The 19,349-nt window shown below is 40.0% G+C and overlaps 2 protein-coding genes across 9 annotated transcripts in view; both read right to left on the bottom strand.

The window, feature by feature from the left end:
- The window catches only part of GTF3C3 (general transcription factor IIIC subunit 3), a 74,867-nt gene extending 63,203 nt beyond the window's left edge, over positions 1-11,664 (bottom strand). For 7 of the 8 annotated variants that reach the window (XR_004002695.1, XR_004002696.1, XR_004002698.1 and 4 more), the window contains exons 1-8: positions 11,493-11,664; positions 8,948-9,050; positions 7,430-7,626; positions 6,239-6,362; positions 5,483-5,674; positions 2,450-2,615; positions 1,508-1,655; positions 271-343 (exon numbers count right to left, since the gene is read on the bottom strand). Coding sequence is in view for 4 of the 8 variants with exons in the window: in XM_030580902.1 (XP_030436762.1) it covers positions 271-343; positions 1,508-1,655; positions 2,450-2,615; positions 5,483-5,674; positions 6,239-6,362; positions 7,430-7,626; positions 8,948-9,050; positions 11,493-11,594 (1,105 nt within the window). In the remaining 4 variants the exon portion in view is untranslated. The remainder of the gene's footprint in view (positions 1-270; positions 344-1,507; positions 1,656-2,449; positions 2,616-5,482; positions 5,675-6,238; positions 6,363-7,429; positions 7,627-8,947; positions 9,051-11,492) is intronic. The other variant, XM_030580901.1, reaches the window with a different exon arrangement.
- Positions 11,665-16,508: 4,844 nt separating this feature from the next.
- Positions 16,509-18,869, bottom strand: C11H2orf66 (chromosome 11 C2orf66 homolog). Its single transcript, XM_030579663.1, has 3 exons — positions 18,851-18,869; positions 18,321-18,461; positions 16,509-16,691 (listed from the first exon to the last, which is right to left on the bottom strand). Exons 2-3 carry the CDS (start codon positions 18,441-18,443, stop codon positions 16,509-16,511), a joined length of 306 nt encoding a protein of 101 aa, XP_030435523.1. The 5' UTR covers positions 18,444-18,461; positions 18,851-18,869.
- Positions 18,870-19,349: the final 480 nt, after the last annotated feature.

The following is a 19,349-nucleotide window of genomic DNA, read 5'->3' as shown; positions in this document are numbered from 1 at the left end:
AGCAATTTAACCAGCCACCTATTATATTATACCATAAACAGCAGCAGCCCATGAGTTTAATGAGTCACCACATCAAAGTGGCCAACTGGCTTCTATGGGCAAAATTAATTTACTATAAAAAGTTTAATAGACCATGTGTCACTCAATACAATGAAGAGCTTTTCAAGAAAAATCTAGAAGTACTGAATAGCTCAAAAGAACATGCACTACAAGGGAGATGGTCTATTACACTGACAATGGCATCCTACTAGCTGCTTGATTGCCAGTTACCTTTATTCTCCTCAGAAGGGCCTTGTTCAGTCACTTTCTTTGAAACTACAATTCCTGAAAAATCCGTAATAACCTAAAAATGGAAGAGCAATTCATGTCCTATTAGAAACAATAATATCAGCCCCATAAAATAGCTGGTTTAGGTAAACAGCTTCACAACGTGGTCATTGCCAGAGTAACCCATGTAAAAAGTAGTCAGTACAGGGTTTTTCAACCTTTTCTTTCCAGAGTCTGGACCACATCTTAATACAGAGACTGTCCTGATGTAAAATTTAGACTTCCAAAGAGAAGTAGTGAGTAGGAGCAGGAAAGTGATTTCACCTCTGCATATTGCATAGACTGATACTGGTATAATGGGTAAAATTCTGGTTTCCATATTTTAAGAAGAATCTTGAAAGAAAGAGAAAAGTTGAAGAAAAGAGCCACAAAAATGACAGAAGGTCTGGCGAAAATGCCTGAGCAGTCAGAGACAGAGAAGCACTCAATCTGTTCAGCTTACCAAAAAGAAGAGGTGCCTTGACTACAGTGTTTAAATACCTTCATGGGAAAAAAGATAACAGGTACTAACGGGCTCTTTCATCTAGTGGGGAAAGGCATAACAAGAACTAATGGTGTGAAGCTGAAAACTAACATACTCAAATTAGAAATAAGGCACAAATTTTTAACAGTGAGTGATTAACCATTTGAACAAACTATCAAGAGGAGTGGTGTATTCTTCATCTTGGGAGGTCTTCAGATCGAATCTCTCTCTCTTTCTGGGAGATATGCTTTAGCCAAGAACTACCTGTATTTGACTAAAGCATAACTTATTGGGCTCAACACAAGGGTAACTGGGTGTAATGACCTGTAATGTATTATAGGTCATAAAGATGATCTAATGGTCCCTTCTTGCCCTAAACTATGAATGATCTGTGCTGATGTGTCACAGACACACCGATCATGACTCATTGGCTTCATCAGGCTACCCAGATCAATACAGCTAAGAAAAAGAAAATCACATTTTTAAATCTTCCCCAAGAAACAACATACAGATCTTCTGTTGCCTCTTACCGAACAAATCAAACTTGATTTCAATGCTAATTTACTCACACACTGGAGTAATGAATATTAACGTATCTGACTTGCTGAACTATCACAAAAGTGGAAAAACTATATTGCTTAAAAACGTCAAGATAAAATCTGTCCTTTTAAAGGGCACAAAATGGTTAAACCTGGCAAAAGCATTTCATTCTCATACCGCCATAGCTTTGTCATACTGTTTATTGGAGATATACAGTTCAGCTGCTATATTTATATCTTCCATGGCGATGAGACTCTGATGTTTAGTAAAGGCTTCTTCCATTATCTCAATAGCAGAGGTGACATCATTGGCTTCATAGTAACTCCTATAAAAATATGGGTATGAGATATTAGTCACAATTTTCAACACTACGCATATTATGAAAACTAGTCAACTAAGAGACTCACCAAAAATAGTACAGATACTGAACACGTTCCCTTGTTCTCTTCATTTGTCTTCTCTTCCTTATGAACATTTTTATTAGAGCAAGTCAATTTTTTTTAAGTGAAAAGGGACAGATTTTTCAACCTTGTGACAATTTTTTACCAACTGATTTTTATCATTAGTTTCTCTCTTACATGTTAGCATTTTATTGGGTTTTTAAAAAGTTTTCTGCTGCTTTCCTCCCTCACACCAGTAACCAAGTTTGCAGGCATTATTGTATTAAGGTACTCTCAGGTGAAACTCTAATAGTGTTATAACACTAATTTGCATATATACACATCACCTCCCGTCCACGGATCTCAAAGAGCTTTAAAATTATTAAAGAAGTAGCCTGGCAGGGGCTCTTTGAGATGAATTAAGTTATTCTTAGCCTGTTTTGCAGATGAGAAAACTGAGGCACAGAGCAGTAACTGACTTGCTGAATAAATCAAACAGTTGATTTTGGTGCTAATTATTGGATATGTAATACTGTCCAGAAAAGGCTTCAGTCCCTGATTTCAGGGATGGCTCCTGAACAAACTAGGTTCTGCAGAAAAAGCATTATTTTAAAGGCTGTAGAAGTCACAAGAAGAAATTCTAAATGATTTTTCTAAAGGGCAAAGGGAATAAGCTTAAATTAATCAGTTTTCTTTCAATCTTGGAAAATCAAGTCATGCTATTGGCAAACGAACTTACTTCGCCATGTCCCTGGCCAACTGCATAAAGCGTTCTCCATCAAAAGGGGACAGAAGATTTAAGATACGTCTATAGCCATCCATTGCCATTTTATGGTCTCCCATCTGCTCATACAAGCTTGATCTCTCCCACAGATAACGCACATTGGTAGGGTCATACTTCAGAGCTACAACAACAACAAGAAGTAGTAGTCAGTACTGTACGTGGCTTAGACAAACGCAAGTCTGGGCTCACTATACTTGCTTGATTATTCACATGAATGACACATAAGAACATAATAAGAACACAAGAATGGCCATACTAGGTCAGACCAAAGTCCATCCAGCCCAGTATCATGTCAACCAACAGCAGCCAATGCCAAGTGCCCCAGAAGAAATGAACTTAACAGGTAATGATCAAGTGATCTCTCTCCTGCCATCCATCACCACCCTCTGACAAACAGAGGCTAGGGACACCATTCCTTACCCATCCTGGCTAACAGCCATTAATGGACTTCACCTCCATGAATTTATCCAGTTCTTTTTTAAACCCTGTTATAATCCTAGCCTTCACAACTAAGGATAGAACAAAAAGAAATGGGCTTAAACTGCAGCAAGGGAGGTTTAGGCTGGACATTAGGAAACAGTTCCTAACTGTCAGGGTGGTTAAACACTGGAATAAATTGCCTAGGGAGGTTGAGGAATCTCCATTTCTGGAGATATTTAAGAGTAGGTTAGATAAATGTCTATCCGGGATGGTCTAGACAGTATTTGGTCCTGCCACAAGGGCAGGGGACTGGACTCGATGACCTCTTGAGGTCCCTTCCAGTCCTAGGATCTATGAATCTGTGAACCTCCTCAGGCAAGGAGTTCCACAAGTTGACTGTGCACTGTGTGAAGAGGAACTTCCTTTTATTTGTTCTAAACCTGCTGCCCATTAATTTCTTTTGGTGGGCCCCTAGTTCTTATATTAAGGGAATAAGTAAAAAACTTTTCTTTATTCACTTTCTCCACAGTGAATAAAGAAAAGTTTTTTACTTGTTCCCTTAATATAAGATTTTATATACCTCATGATTTTATAAACCTTTATCATATCCCCCCTTAGTCTCCTCTTTTCCAAGCTGAAAAGTCCAAGCCTCTTAAATCTCTCCTCATATGGGACCCGTTCCAAACCCCTAATCCAGTGGTTCCCAAACTTGTTCCGTCGCTTGTGCAGGGAAAGCCCCTGGCGGGCCAGACCAGTTTGTTTACCTGCCGTGTCCAGAGGTTCGGCCTATCGCGGCTCCCAGGGGCTTTCCCTGCACAAGGGGCGGAACAAGTTTGGGAACCACTGCCCTAATCATTTTAGCTGCCCTTCTCTGAACGTTTTCTAATGCCAGTATATCTTTTTTGAGATGAGAAGACCACATCTGTATACAGTATTCAAGATGTGGGCGTATCATTGATTTATATAAGGGCAATAAGATATTCTTCATCTCATTCTCTATTCCCTTTTAAATGATTCCTAACATCTTGTTTGCTTTTTTGACTGCCGCTGCACACTGCGTGGACATCTTTAGAGAACTATCCACAATGACTCCAAGATCTTTTTCCTGATTAGTTGTAGCTAAATTAGCCCCCATCATATTGTATGTATAGTTGGGGTTATTTTTTCCAATGTGCATTACTTTACATTTATCCACATTAAATTTCAATTGCCATTTTGTTGCCCAATCACTTAGTTTTGTGAGATCTTTTTGAAGTTCTTCACAGTCTGCTTTGGTCTTAACTATCTTGAGCAGTTTAGTATCATCTGCAAACTTTGCCTCCTCACTGTTTACCCCTTTCTCCAGATCATTTATGAATAAGTTGAATAGGACTGGTCCTAGGACTGACCTGGGGGAACACCACTAGTTACCCCTCTCCATTCTGAAAATTTACCATTTATTCCTACCCTTTGTTCCCTGTCTTTTAACCAGTTGTCAGTCCATGAAAGGATCTTCCCTCTTATCCCATGACAACTTAATTTACTTACGAACCTTTGGTGAGGGGCCTTGTCAAAGGCTTTCTGAAAATCTAAGTACACTATGTCCACTGGATCCCCCTTGTCCACATGTTTGTTGACCCCTTCAAAGAACTCTAATAGATTAGTAAGACATGATTTCCCTTTACAGAAACCATGTTGGACTTTTGCCCAACAATTTATGGTCTTCTATGTGTCTCACAATTTTATTCTTTATGACTGTTTCGACTAATTTGCCCAGTACTGATGTTAGACTTACCGGTCTGTAATTGCTGGGATCACCTCCAGAGCCCTTTTAAAATATTGGCGTTACATTAGCTATCTTCCAGTCACTGGGTGCAGAAACCGATTTAAAGGACCGGTTACAAACCACAGTTGTTAGTTCTGCAATTTCACATTTGAGTTCTTACAGAGCTCTTGGGTGAATGCCATCTAGTCCCGGTGACTTGTTGCTGTTAAGTTTATCAATTAATTCCAAAAACTCTTCTAGTGACACTTCAATCTGTGACAGTTCCTCAGATTTGTCACCTATAAAAGCCAGCTCAGGTTTGGGAATCTCCCTAACATCCTCAGCCGTGAAGACTGAAGTAAAGAATTCAGATATGATAAAGCCTGTGGCAAGCGTCAGTATCATCTTAGAAGATAAGAAAAATACTACAGAAAACAATATTTGCAGCCTGAGGAAAGGTCTCCTATAATAGTCCAAATCCAATAGACTTATCTAGTATGTACATTAGCTACTAATGTAATGCTTTCAAATATGTAAGTTTATTATGTTTATCTTCTCCCAAAACACAGCAGAAGGGGCTGCTCAATCATCCATAGATATTTAATGCTCCCACACACTTTTAGTAAGAAGGAAACACTCTCAGACCTCGTAGAATGAGATATCCCTACACACAAAGATCAAATCAGTTTTAAACAATGATACTACAATCTCAGTGAACAGGAAACTGAACGGAATAGCTAAAGCAAATCAAATGTTTATATCATTAAATTATCAAACAACATTACCACAAGTACTAAGGAATAGTAAAATAGCCATTACATTACCTTTTGAATAGCAAAATATGGCCTGTTTAATATTGTCCTGCTCTAGAGACATTTCTGCCAGTCTAACCCACTCCTCAGTGTCGCTAGGGTTTAAATGAGCTGCAATCAACTCAAATTGCAATGATTTCTCCATATCACCTTGGTCTTCATAGATCATGGCAAGAGTAGAAAATGGCTCATAAGCAAGAGGAGCTATTAAAGACAAAAATACTCATTAAGTTTTAAACTTTTTAACTAACCTGAAAAAATTTAGGCTTCTGTAAATAATGCACATTAGAAGTATATGAAATATTCAATTAATTTGTTAAAACAAAGAAGAAACTTTCAGACAATCTCCCAGTTTATTTTATGTGTAATTAAACAAATTGACTAAACTTTACTATAACTTTATATAGTGCTTTATCCATACAGCAAATTATTTTTACAAGCCATTTAAACCTCAATTCTGCAAAGTTAATGGCATTTAAGTACTTAAAGCTAAGCAAGGGCCTAAGTCTTTGCAGGATCAGGGTCTTAATTTCTTTTTACAAACAACAACACAGAGCGAGAGAGAGAGCTTAAAGATGAGCTAGGAGTATTCATATCATTAACTTGGTATCAGGACCATTTTCAAATAGCCCAGTTCCTGATGCTGCAGTATTTGATATTAAATGAAGCAACACAGTTAATTTTTAGTTTCCTTGATGAATACTATAAATTCCACATAAATCTTATTCCTTTTGATGGCTCACACACTCCCACGAAATATCGAAGTACCTTGTCTTATGATTTCCATGCACATCAGTATAGCCTCCTCATGCTCCCCTCGAGCAAACCTAATGTTGGCTTCTCCCATGAGGCCTCTGAGGGCTCGAGGAAGTTTACTGCGAGGTCTTTTCTCCTAAATTGAAAGATTATAATAGACACAAATATAAATATACCATAATAGGCTTGGCAAGCGGATCAACTGACCTGTCAAACAATATCAAATTGACCGCCTATTATTTCACCAGGGTCAAACATCGGCAAATATTCTAGCAAGAATGCCCTGATGTAGGCAGTGGCCTACCTTTTAGATTACATCATGGTGTCATTCTCTCTTTTTTAATAACCTCATTTCATTGAGTTTTGCATTTTTCAGAGTTAAAATAACTGTTAAGTAACTTGGTTGTTGTAATTAGGCATAAGAATCTAAGGCTAAGCCTACTGAAGATCATAAAGCCTTGCTCTTTTCTGTTACTGTTCTAATAAATTAGTGCTCTAAAATATTTGACCATTTTTGGCTTTACTTGACTGGTCAATTTTCCGATTATTTTTGGACTGCTTAAATGCCATTCCTATGCTATTATTCAAATTCAAGAGGAATCAATCACATCTGTAATTTTTGTTAAACAAATATAAAATACTTTAAATTTGTTTCAGTACCACTGGTGCTGATACAACTGTCAGAAATAATTTTGGTAGCTCATTGTGTAAACATCCATTTATAAAAGTTTAAAATCTAATTATAGAAAAACTGAAAATTACTCCCCTATTCTTTAACCAAGTGCCCTTATATGAGCAGCCCCACGTTGGGATAAAAGAGGAGGACTCTGCAGCTGAATTTGTGACTTAGGTGAAATCTTACTGCAACAAAAACAGTTCAGTAAAACCAAAACGTGAGGATGGTAAGTACTCATGGAGCTCAAAACCCAAGCATGACAGATCTCAATGACAGCTGAAGGAAGCTTATAATAAAGTGCAGTCGACAAACCAACTCAGGAACCAGCAGGAATCTTTTAAAATATACAGACATGTAAACAAATCAAACAGTTAAAAGGGATCAGGAGACATCATGCATAACATTTTCAGTTACGTTTTCAAATATTAGCATCATGTCTCTAAAATGATGCTACAGAAAACATTTATTCACTGTGCTTCAGAGGTATCATGCAGACTACATAAAGATTTTTAAATACAAATACTTGCTTTCATCATTTTCTTGGTCTCTCGATTAAGCACCATCTCCAATACAAAAACATCTCCTGCTGTGGGTTGCTCAGGGGTTTCTTCATCTTCCTCCTCCTCTTCCTCTTCTTCCTCCTCCTCCTCCTCATCTTCATTTTCCCCAAGCATGGAAGCAAATACCCGATGGACAGATTTACTGACCCCATCTGTTGTTTCTCCTAGTTGAAGAGAGTCAGAACAGATTTACAATACATCCTGATGAATCCAGCATGTATAATGTTTCTATAATGTTAAAGTCAGGTCTAAAATACTGCTGGTAGTACAGATAGAATTGCAACTGTTGTTGCTGTCCCCCTCAATAATTCCCCCAATTTCTCCCTATGATTGCCTCAGCCTGCCTCTTGGAGATACAGGGCACCCACCGGTGCAATGGCAAGCTTGGATATGATAGAGAACAAACATTTCATACTTACATTCTCTAACTGAACAAACTGTAAACTGTTTTCAAAAGTCACTGTGATAAATGAAGGGGGGGGAGGAGGGCTACCTTTTATGGACACCCAGCCAGCCACTTAGCTATAAAATCCCTGTTAGTAGCAGTTCCCTACTTGCTTTACCTGTAGAAGGTTAAAAAGTCTGACTGCATGCATAGGTAAAGGGAAGTGAGCAGGCACCTGGCCAAAAGAGCCAATGGGAAGGCTACAAATTTTAAAAATTGAAACTAGACTCTCCTTTTTGTCTGTTATTCTCCGGGAGGGGAGGGGGGACAGAGCAAAACAGGGCTGAAGCTATGCTGTAAAAAGCTGTGAACCAGGTATGGAAACAACCATACCTAAAACTACTCAATTTTAAACCCCAGATATGTAAATAGATCAGAAAAAGTCTAGAAAGACGCGATTAGGTTCTCTCTCTCTTTTTTTTTTTCCCTTATTGGCTTGTGGACTCCTCTGTGCTAACCCCAGGTGCTTTTGTGTTGCTTGTAACCTTTAAGTTGGACCTCAAGAAAACCATTCTTGATGCTTAATTATTATATTTGCTCTTTTTAAATCTAGCAATAGCCTAAGTTCCAGATGTATTTTCTTTCTGTTTTTAATAAAATTTACCTTTTTTAAGTACAGGATTTTTTTGTGTGTGTGTCCTAAGAGGTTTGTGCACGTTGTTTAATTAGCTGGTGGTAACAGCTGATTTCCTCTGTTTTCTTTCTCAGCTCTTCCCCGGAGGGGGGTGTGAAAGGGCTTGAGGGTACCCCACAGGGAGGAATTCCCAAATGTGCCTTCCTGGGTAAAAAGGGTTTTTTTGCATTTGGGTGGTGACAGCATTTACCCATCCAAGGTCAGGGAGAAGCTGTAACCTTGGGAGTTTAATACCAGCCTGGAGTGGCCAATAATAATTTTTAGAGTCCTTGTGGGCCCCCACCTTCTGCACTCGAAATGCCAGACTGGGGAATCAGCCTTGACAGTCACCTATCAACGAACACATGGTTTCAGCAACAAAAGACTCTGATTTTTACACTTCTTAAGCCAGCATACTGACACATACCTTCTGTTTCACTGCGACTCCGGGATTTACCAGATCCTTTTCCAGATGTAGATGGAGCATCTGGGTCGAATGTATTTTCCTCAGTAGGTACACTTTCTCCATCCTAGATATCAACAAAATTAGTCACAAGGTTTGCAACACAACTACTAATTTAATTTTACTGTTCCACCTGCGTTTATAGTTACTGGCATTTAGACTACGGATTTCTGGCTTTTTGCATTGCTGATGGAACAAATGCTATATTATTCTATTAAAGCAGGCACCAACATTGATTTTAAGAAACTTCTGTTCTCGTCAGTGTAAAGTGAACTCAAATTCTGGCTGTTCACTGTTGTCCTACATTAGCTCTGAAGGAAGTCTCTTGAAGAATACTGCTTGTATTGAAGTACACTGGAATAAGATTACATGGTTCCCAACATCTTTCAAAAAATGAACAAAATTGTAAACAAGTGAACAAAATTGTAAAAAAACATGAATATTTTACAAAGCTTGCCTGCCTTGTCTAAAATTAAATGCAATGCTGAAACCACTACATGGTTAGATGTTGCAATTAATAGTTTCTTGAAACAATCTGTTATACCTTTAAAAAAAAATGGATAAAAATGGTGTAATCCTCTCCTGACCAGTAAAGCCTCCTCTGGAGGAACAAAGTATTCTTTTTGTGGAACAGCAATTTCAGTGGCTCACAGCAATGGCTCTCCTATTTACTGTAGTTGGAATATAATGGAAAATATATAAATAAATGAAGAAATGAAAAGAGCACTTCAATAATCTTTGAAGGAGTTGCTTCTGGTATCATGAAATTACATGAAGGAAAAGAAAAGATCAAATATTCCAAATTTCCAACATAGTCTAAGTTTCTTTTCACTAACTAAACAAAAATTGCCCACAAAATAAGAGGGGCAGTTTTTAGTTTACAAAAATAGCACATTTATAAAATAAGACAACTCCTGCTAGCAAATCTAGAAACATCTTAAAAGCTACAGTTAGGAAAAATGAATCAAAACAAAATCTTTGTATATGTACAAAATTATATTTATCCCATTATGGGAATGAAAAATGCTTGGCCTTCATGTTCCCGAGGGAACTTTGAGTAAAATCCTCATATTCTCCAATTTTATCCCCCTCCAAACTCTACAGTGTGCCTGCATTCCTAGCAAGGATGCCAAGATTCTCTTCGGAGCCAGACACCGACCCACTCTGCAAAAGGAACTGCCATCCCTTATGGTGTCAGGCTCCGTTCACCAAGAATTTCTCTCGTCTTTCTAGAAACACGGCAATGTATAAAAGAGTCCTATCTTAACAGTATCAAATAATAGTAATTTCTCACATGTATCTCATGATCATAAATTAAGTTCAAAATGCACAAATATTTCATGGATTAACAATGTCCACATGTAGAGCACAGACATTACATGCGTAGCTACATGCCTTGGTGGAAGTCAGGCTGCACCCACACTTGTCACTGCAGCACATACCTACACACCAAAGTGAAAGGCTATGAGGGCAGGAAAGTAATGGGGAAAGACTCCGGCAGCAGGGGAACACAGTTCCCCACTGACAGAGCCTTTCCCCAAAGCTGGGGATGGTCACTCTGGCATGAAAAAGATCTGGCATCAGGGACACAACACTGCAGACACTACACTGCCAAAACCAGCAGTGTAGATGTGACAAGCACTGCTTGGGCATAGAATCATAGATTATTAGGGCTGGAAGGGACCTCAAGTCCAACCCCCTGCTCAAAGCAGGACCAATCCCCAAATCCTTAAATGACTCCCTCAAGGATTGAACTCACAACCCTGGGTTTAGCAGGCCAATGCTCAAACCACTGAGCTATCCCTCCCCCCATGTAGTGATGTTTGTAAGCTACACACTCAGGAGTGTTAGGAACATAGGGCACTCTATCTGCCCAAACCATTTCATGTCTACACTGCTATTTATACCCTGCTGGGCATCCTCTGTCTGTGCCCTGCCTGCTGTCAGGAGTTTAGGAATTTCTCCGCCCATCCACAGGTTGCCAAAAACAACTCGACGTAGCCTGGTTTTGTCGTTAAAACAGCCGCCCTGTGCATTCTAAGGCCATTGCCCTGCACCTCCCCGGCCATCACCCCAGGCACCCCTCCCTCGGCCATTGCCCTGTACCTCCCCGCCCCCCCCCACACCCCCACAGCACCCCCCCCCCCGGCCATTGCCCTGCACATCCCCGCCCTCCCCGCCACACCACCCCGGCCATCCCCACACAACCCCCCCCACAGCACCCCCCCGACCATTGCCCTGCACATCCCCGGCCCCCCACACACCACCCCGGCCATCCCCCCACAGCACCCCCCCGGCCATTGCCCTGCACATCCCCGCCCCCCCACACCACCCCGGCCATCCCCCCACAGCACCCCCCCACGGCCATTGCCCTGCACCTCCCTCCCCAAGGCCACGGAGCAGCGCGGGCGGAGCCTCCCAGCAAAGGGGCAGGGGGGCCGGACGGGCGCGGCCCTAACGGGCCAACGAACGGCGTGACCCGCCTGAGGAGAGCGGCCGGGCCCCTCACCTTCCTCTCGCGGCTCTTGCGCTCCTCTCGGCGCCTCTCGAACTCCTCGAAGGAGATTTTCCCCTCCAGGTAATCGATCAGCTCGGGGTTGAAGCTCGACATCGCGCCGCCAACCCGGGGTCCGGGGGGGTTGTTTCGCGCACGGACTCGGCGTCCCTTGTTAATCAGGTCCGACCGCAGCTCGCTGCCGCCGTGCAACAGTTCCGGGCTAGCGCCAGCTGGCGAAGAGACTGAGCTCTGAGCATGCGCGGAACGCTGCGAAGCCGGAGGCCTCCTGGGCACAGAGAGAGCGGGGCTGCAGGGGGCTTTGAGGCTCCGGGCGATGGTAGAAGGGGTTGGGTGGGGACACAAGGGGCGGAGGGTGGGGGCAGGGTCTGGGGCCGCTCTGTGCTGCCCCCTCGGGTAAGTAGTTGGGCTAAGCAGTCTGAGCCCACTTGGCCCTGGGTGCCACCCCGAGCTCGTCTCTCTCCCCAGCAGAAGGTGATTCAATAAAAGATATTTTACCTGCATCACCTTGTCTCTATAATATTCTGGACTGACAGGGCTTCACTAACTCTGCATCCATTAGGCACAGCTGGCAGGGTGGGCCGGTGAGTGTACTGACTGCTGTGCATCGCCTCCCAACGGATCGGAAATTAAGCATTTCCTATGCTCACTTTACCCAACAACTTTCCTAAGCACTAAAATTACCCCGCCAAACCACTGTTTTCGTAATAAACCCATATTTCCTGTCCAATGCTCTGTATGAGCCCAATCCAAAGTCTGTTTCCATGGTCGTCTTTTCTTTAACTTCAGTGGTCGTTACATCAAGGAGGTACATATTAGACTAATAGATTATCAGGTTGGCAGGGATCTCAACCCCCTGCTCAAAGCAGGACCAATTCCTAACTAAATCACCCCAGCCAGGGTTTCCCAGCCTGACCTTAAAAACCTCTAAGGACGGTATTGATAGTTGAAAGGGCATCTCCCATTCCTTGTACTGTTTTAAAGTGGTTGAAAGAGCATATTAGACAGGAGTTACTGAATCCTGACCAGATAAAGAAGTGAAGGACTATGAATAGAACATAAACTATAGTATTGGTGTATTAGAAGGCAGGGCCACCCAGAGGATTCAGGGGACCTGGGGCAAAGCAATTTCAGGGGCCCCTTCCATTAAAAAAAGTTGCAATACTATAGAATACTATATTCTCCTGGGAGCCCCTGTGGGGCCCAGGGCATGGGGTAAATTGCCCCACTTGCTCCCCCCACCCCCACCCCTCTGAGCAGCCCTGCTAGAAGGGCACAGATAGATTAAAGAAATGGATGCAGCCATCTAGGGAAGAACAGATGTCTAACTCCCTAATTTATGAAGATACCATTGGATGTAAACATTTATGGACATCGATATTGGGAAAGCACCCTAGATTTGCTCAGGATTAAGTCAGATTCATGTGCAGCACAGTTCAAAGTGCGTATGAATTATAGGACTGAAAGAGACTAGTCCCCTGCACTCATGGCAGGACTAAGTATTAAGAAATGCTATGAAGTTGTAATAAGAGCAGTTTACACCCATGTTGCCCTCACTTTGTACTAGTGAAAATGAAAGGCAGTATTGGAAGAGCCCCTACATTTTTTCAGGAAATACACAGAAGTTAAATGTATATTTAATAACTCAAGTTTTACTGATTATATTGATTCTTTGGAGGAAAGACATCTGTAGTTTTTCTTTTCATCAAGTAGAAACAGAGTAGCAAAACTCTTAAAATTGAGAAACCATTTCTATGACCCATCTGGAATAGGGCAGTGATTCAGTTTCTAGAGCAATTATTGTATTATAAAACAATGATATCACTTATAGATATGTATTCTAGCTTTGAGTTCGCATTAACTTACATCGATGTCTATAGGCTTTTCTAAATATGCTAGTCAGTCTCCTGTTCCTAAAAAAAAAAGTCTCCGTTTGGTGGGCTAGATAGATCCAGACTACATACCTGTACTACTATAAAATAAAATCCTTTCAATACTAACAGCTAAAGCAGTTTATTTAGATGAAAGACACCTGTGTTTTGAAGCCAGTGGCCTGCCTTCTTGTCCCGGTTCTACAAGTGCGCAGGTATAGCTATGACCACGTCAGTACTGAAACAACAATGGAGCTATTACCTCCATATTTCATACCCATTATTAAACAAGAGGTTAGGCCCTGATTCTGCAAAGACTCATCCATGTGCTCCAGTTGGTTGATCCTAGTGAAGTCAATGGGACTTCTGCCATTGACTTTAATTGGGCCAGGATTTCATCCTTTAACTTCAGTCAGTAGGACTACTCGCATGTGGAATATTAAGCATGTGTATAAAAGTCTTCTCAGGATCAATGCAGTACCTTCCAAATGAGAAGTAACTGTGGTAATCTGAATGCAGGATTTCCTGATGCCATTTTAAAATATGGTACTGGAATTCTGTAATGGTTCAGATACATAAGGATGGTCAGAGCAGAAATAGTAAGATGGGCTCTTATGAATCATTTATTAGTTTAATTACTAAATTGTGGGAATCATAGGGATTCTTTACTATGAGATTCCTATCAAAACATAAAAGCCAAAACATTTAAGTACTCTGATGGCTATAGTGTATCTGAATGAGACCTTGAATATGACATTAATAATGTATAAATGTCTTAGGACTTCACAGGGTTTTTCTTATTTCCACATTTATGGAGGCTCTTCTTGTATTATCTTCTGCCTTTTTCAGTAAGATGATCTTGGGATCTCTCTCAGATGTATACAGCTGATGAGTCTATCTTTCTTTCATGAAGATTTAAAAAGATTATTATTTGTATTGTGGTAGCTTCGAGGAGCCCCAGTCAGGGACGAGGGCCCTTTGTGCTAGGTGCTGCACAAACAGAGAACAAAGAGATGGGTTTCTGTAATGACTGAAGTGGTGTTTGTTTTTTTTTAAATTCCACACATCTCCAAACCAAATACAAAGCACTGTAATGAAGACTCGGTAAAATTCAAGAAAACAGTTATCTTTTAAATTGATTACATCTAGGTTTTAGACAACAACATTTATTTACATTCCTTGACAAAGACAATTAGGAATAGTTAGACATACTACATCAGATTGAAGTTTTCCTTCATTTACATTTCAACAAGTAAAATCTTGTCAGACCAATCTTCACAACCATCCATACCTCACCACCTGAAAAGTGAGCAAATATGGCAATTACAGCAAGATGTCAGATTTGAATATGTAAAGACTCAGATGCTGAAGAAAATGTTAAATTGTCAGATACTAGTCAGAAACCCCAAAGCAGCAACATTTTGCCATGTATGCTTCCAATTCACATGAAGTCCAAAAGTAACCACCTGAAAAGAAAAATAAATAAATAAATAAAATAAGGATGGTAAATAGGAGCATCTAAAAGCACATGGGGTCTGATCCAAAGCCAAAGGACCCTAACTGAAACACTCCCACTGGTTTAGATGGGCTAATAAATCCCAAATTATTAGCATGAGCATTGTTAAACAGTAAATTATCTTTTCTGACTGGGAGTAATCTCTGTAAGGGTCAGGGTGAGGAATAGATTCCTTAAGGCCATGGAGTGTCAGTGAAGCTACTGTGGCCACTCACCTTTCATAGGATCAGCTACTGGCTGCATATGCACAAATACACAATTTCCATTCTTACCCATCTCTCTGCATGATTATGGCATAGACACCTTTGTAGAATACAGCTCCGTGGTGCCTGAGGACTGGATTTCAAATCCTGTCTCCAGCTAGAGTGGAAATGTACAGTTCTGCTGTGTTTAGCACATTATGTGGCTGCAAGACTGATAGGGTGAAGAGATTAGGAAGTTGTAACTAAATGGACACAAACCCTGGTTAGAATTAAAAAATGTTTAAAAATGCCCAGTCTTTCAGCCTCTAAATCTTCCTCAAGTTAACAACAGAATCTCCAGATATTTTGGGGGCCCAGAATCTGATCTTATGTGATGCAATATTTAGACGACAGAGTAAATCAAGGATAAGGGGAGCACAGTTGATTCTGCGTTTCTAGGTCTTCATCAATTTGTGTCAAACATCAGTATTGTTTATGTTCCTTAGGCCCTAGACCTTGAATTATCCTCTGTGTGGCTGATGCAGCAAAACACAAGTGTCCAGAATTTAGTAATTTCACAGTAAATATAAACTATTTTGTAAGAACACTCAAAGCAAATATTTTCATTTATGAAGAGCCAGAAATTTATGTTCAGAAACCATCTCTTATCAAGTCACTTAAGACCTGATCCAAATCCTATTGAAGTTCTTACTGTTTGTAGAATGGGGGCAATAATACTTAGCTACCCTCATCATGTTGTCATAAGGAGGATTATTATTTATATAGTATAGAAAATAAAAATAAAATAAACAAGTTCCCTGCAATACATTTGGCCATGGATATACTAATAGTGCAAGCTTGATTCGTATTATAGTATAGACATATGAATCAGTTTGCACACTATTTTATCCAACCTTCACTTTTAATTGAAGAAATAAAAACATTTACAGAGATTTAAAAGGCCGATTACTCTTTGTTACTGTAATATTTTCTTTTTTAAGTCTGTTTTTTCCTTGATGTGCACATATCATGGAAGGCTATCAGCCTCCATTAGAAAAATTTCGATTGTACTAGGTTTTACTTGATCTCTTGAAATCTTTCCCTATTTAATCCAGCAAATGTCAAGTATGTGTCTCTGGAAATAAATTAGAGGCATAAGCAGTGCATAAACTTCTGACTTCAGAATACTTCTTACCATGCATATAACTCCTGTTATTCCAGAAATAAATTAACTCCCCAGAAATTTCTCCTTAAATACATTTCAATTACCTTTCAGTAAGAGTTAAAATACCACACATTTCTGATGTGTTATCAAGAGCAAGTTATTTTTTATTCTTCATATAGAAGGGGAAATTACCGAAATCCAAATCTGTAACTCAACCACATGTAACTGTCAGCACAGAGGAAAAACAATCACTTTTACCTTGGTCAGCAGTTTCTTTCAGCCTTTGAAGTAATTCTGAAATAGTTTTTTCTTTTCTTCATAATCTGCAAATGCAGAAGCAGTAGGATCCGAGTAGATAGCTACAGGCTGGGGTCTGTCATTATTCATGGAGAAAGTATCTAGGAACTTTCTCAGATCAAGACCTCTTCCCGAAAAATAAGCCTGGAGCGTTCTGAAAAACTGAAGACAGTTTACATTTAAAAAATGTAAAATGAATAATCATATCCATTAAAAGAAAGTAAATATATTTGTGAAAGGAACTGGATAGTAATGAAGTCCTCTTTTATCCACAAACATGTACAGCACAGGCAGTGGCAGTGCAAGCTGTTCTACTCTGCTTTCACAATGTGTTTTAAGTGTGAACTGGAATGATTACACCTAGCAGTGATTTAGTCATATTCATTTGTTAAGTACACTCAGTCATTAGCCCCTGTGATGGGACTGGCCATACAGACCCAGAAATTGTTGCCAGATTCTGACATTGAAGTTAATGGGATTGCATGTGGAGTAAGGCACTTCTCATCGTGAGGAAGGGTGTCAGAATCTGGCTTTGTGATATAGACACCTGTCCAAAGACCACTAACCCATTAATCAGTGAAGTCTCAGCTGAGCTGTAGTTCTAACCTAGAGGAGAAAACCCCTCCCAACTGCCAGTCCCCACAATGTGTATACTTCTGACACTGAGAATATTAGTAAAATATAGTTGTTAGCTTTGGTTTTCCAAATAACAGGTGGCATAAATCAGGAAGATTAAAGCAGACTGCTTCAAAGGTCTTATTATTTCTTCAGATCTCTAGGCTTTAAGGATTGATTAATGGGGTAGATACCCAACTTTTTAATGCATGCCTTTTACACACCAAACATACCTTAACTGTGAAGCTTATTAAACAGTTTACAATATCTGGAAGTCCCTCAAATTGACATGTGTTCTAAACTATACAAGAGTATAGTTTATGTAAAGCCTTTAAGATCTTTACAAGAAATGTGATTAGAGTATTATGCTGCCCAATTTGCTAAAATTTTCTTTAGAAAAAGCGTACAGTGAAACTTCCATTAAGAGCAGCCTCTAGCAACAGCCAGAGTAGCCTCAGGTTTTCCAGTACAATATTATTTATCCTAAAAGTCACCTGCAACTGATTTGAGCTGATCCTTTGGCTGGATAGTCTGTGTTATATTTCAAAAAATATTAGGTTTTAGTTAGTATTTTTTAAATTTCATATTTGGTCACCTTCCAAACAAGTACAAACATTGCTGCTAATCACTGACATGTTTCTCACAACTTTTGCATAAGATCTTATAAATAATCCTTTGTGGTTGAATAGTCTCTTGTTAATTGTCTGTCATATATTAAACCATTCAAGGTGCTGTGTCAGATACAAATATATTTGTGTTTTCAAACCATGGTTTACCATTTGACTTAAACAATATTGTCTATACAATCAACAAGAACAGGACTAGGAGAATACTCAGAGCACCCCTATTCTGTTGCATAAAATGAGTTGTATTTTCACAGATCAAAACACATCTCTTTTTAAATTAATGTGTATTGTACATAGGTATGATGAAGATCCATGTGCAGTATATTAAATTGAAAGTGTTTCTTCAAGTTAGATTAAAGCATATGCAGGTGGCTGCTGATACTGACCATACAAAGCACATCAGAGTTACCAACACTAGCTAAGAGGGTCTCTTTTCACTTTGAAGTTTTTAACTGTAACAGGTAAGAAATTCTTACAAGAAGACACCTAAATATTAAAAACACACACCAAGTTTGGCTTCATTACAATGTTTCCTGCAGGGTTTCCTTACCAGATCTCGGTTTCTGGGATTGTCCAGAGGTTTCCATTTTTCTTCTGGCCTTAGCGGAGCCCCCTTTGCCAACCCCCTCAGAGTAAGCATAGTACAAAGAACCAGAAGTGCCACTTTCCACATGCTGGAGAGATGAGCAAGCTGCACACGAGAGGGGGAAAGAACAAGACTGCATGAATTCTATAAAACGTGCACCACTGACACATGAAAGCAAGCATTTCATAGAATTAATGTGGATAAATGGTTTAAAACAATCAATCCATCCATGACAAGAAGGATCTACCTATGGGGGGTGGAGAGAGAGAGAGTGTGTGTGTGGGGGGGGGAGGGTGTTTCTCCCACTTCCCCCTCCCCGACTTTAGTGTTTCTTGAGGAACAGATTAGTCCTAAAGAAATGCTTCCCATTCCGTTGCTACCTCTGGGACACTGCATCCCCTCTCTATTTCTATCATATAATAGTTCTAAAATAGCTAATCATTTGGTTACAGCAGCAGATCTTTGTGTGCCCTGAGGAAATAAATAAATCTTACCTGTAAGTTTGGCTCTGGCTTGCCCCTTCCTGGTTAGCCTGTCTCTATCTGCAAAACAGACTGATCTCTCCACTTATATTGCTAGTGGCCTGGCTGTGGGTGGGTGCCAATGACGTTGGTAGTATTGCAGTAATGATTCCATTTCCATCCATGACAAAGACCCTTGAGAATCTCATCCTCGATACTCTTAAGGCCTGTTGCTACTAAATCTTGCAGCACACACTGCCCTCCCTCCTCATCCAGCCACATTACTGAAAATTTGTGGATGGCAAAATAAAGAAATTTCCTGCGGGGATGGTGGAAGCTTAATAAAATGTTACTTTTAAATAAATTTTATACATTTGTTTTTCAGATAATTATATCTAGCAGAAGGATTTCCAAGATGAGCTAGATATGGAGGAATTTCCTGGTGCTAGAAGACAGCAAGGTGAGGTCTATTTCAAGATGCAAAATCTTGACCTGATATCCTTATGTTATCTGCATTCATTTACAGATTGCA

This window comes from Gopherus evgoodei, chromosome 11 (assembly GCF_007399415.2).
Source record: "Gopherus evgoodei ecotype Sinaloan lineage chromosome 11, rGopEvg1_v1.p, whole genome shotgun sequence".
NCBI lineage: Eukaryota > Metazoa > Chordata > Testudines > Testudinidae > Gopherus > Gopherus evgoodei.
Note: the sequence above shows the minus strand (reverse complement) of the source record. Positions and strands in the feature narration are given on the sequence as shown.

Excerpts from the sequence above, each read along its gene's own strand:
- C11H2orf66 (XM_030579663.1), bottom strand. The coding sequence starts at position 18,443 with ATGTGGAAAGTGGCACTTCTGGTTCTTTGTACTATGCTTACTCTGAGG. Across the intron at positions 16,692-18,320 it reads ATCCCAGAAACCGAGATCTG|TTTTTCAGAACGCTCCAGGC; the intron begins GTAAGGAAACCC and ends AACTGTCTTCAG.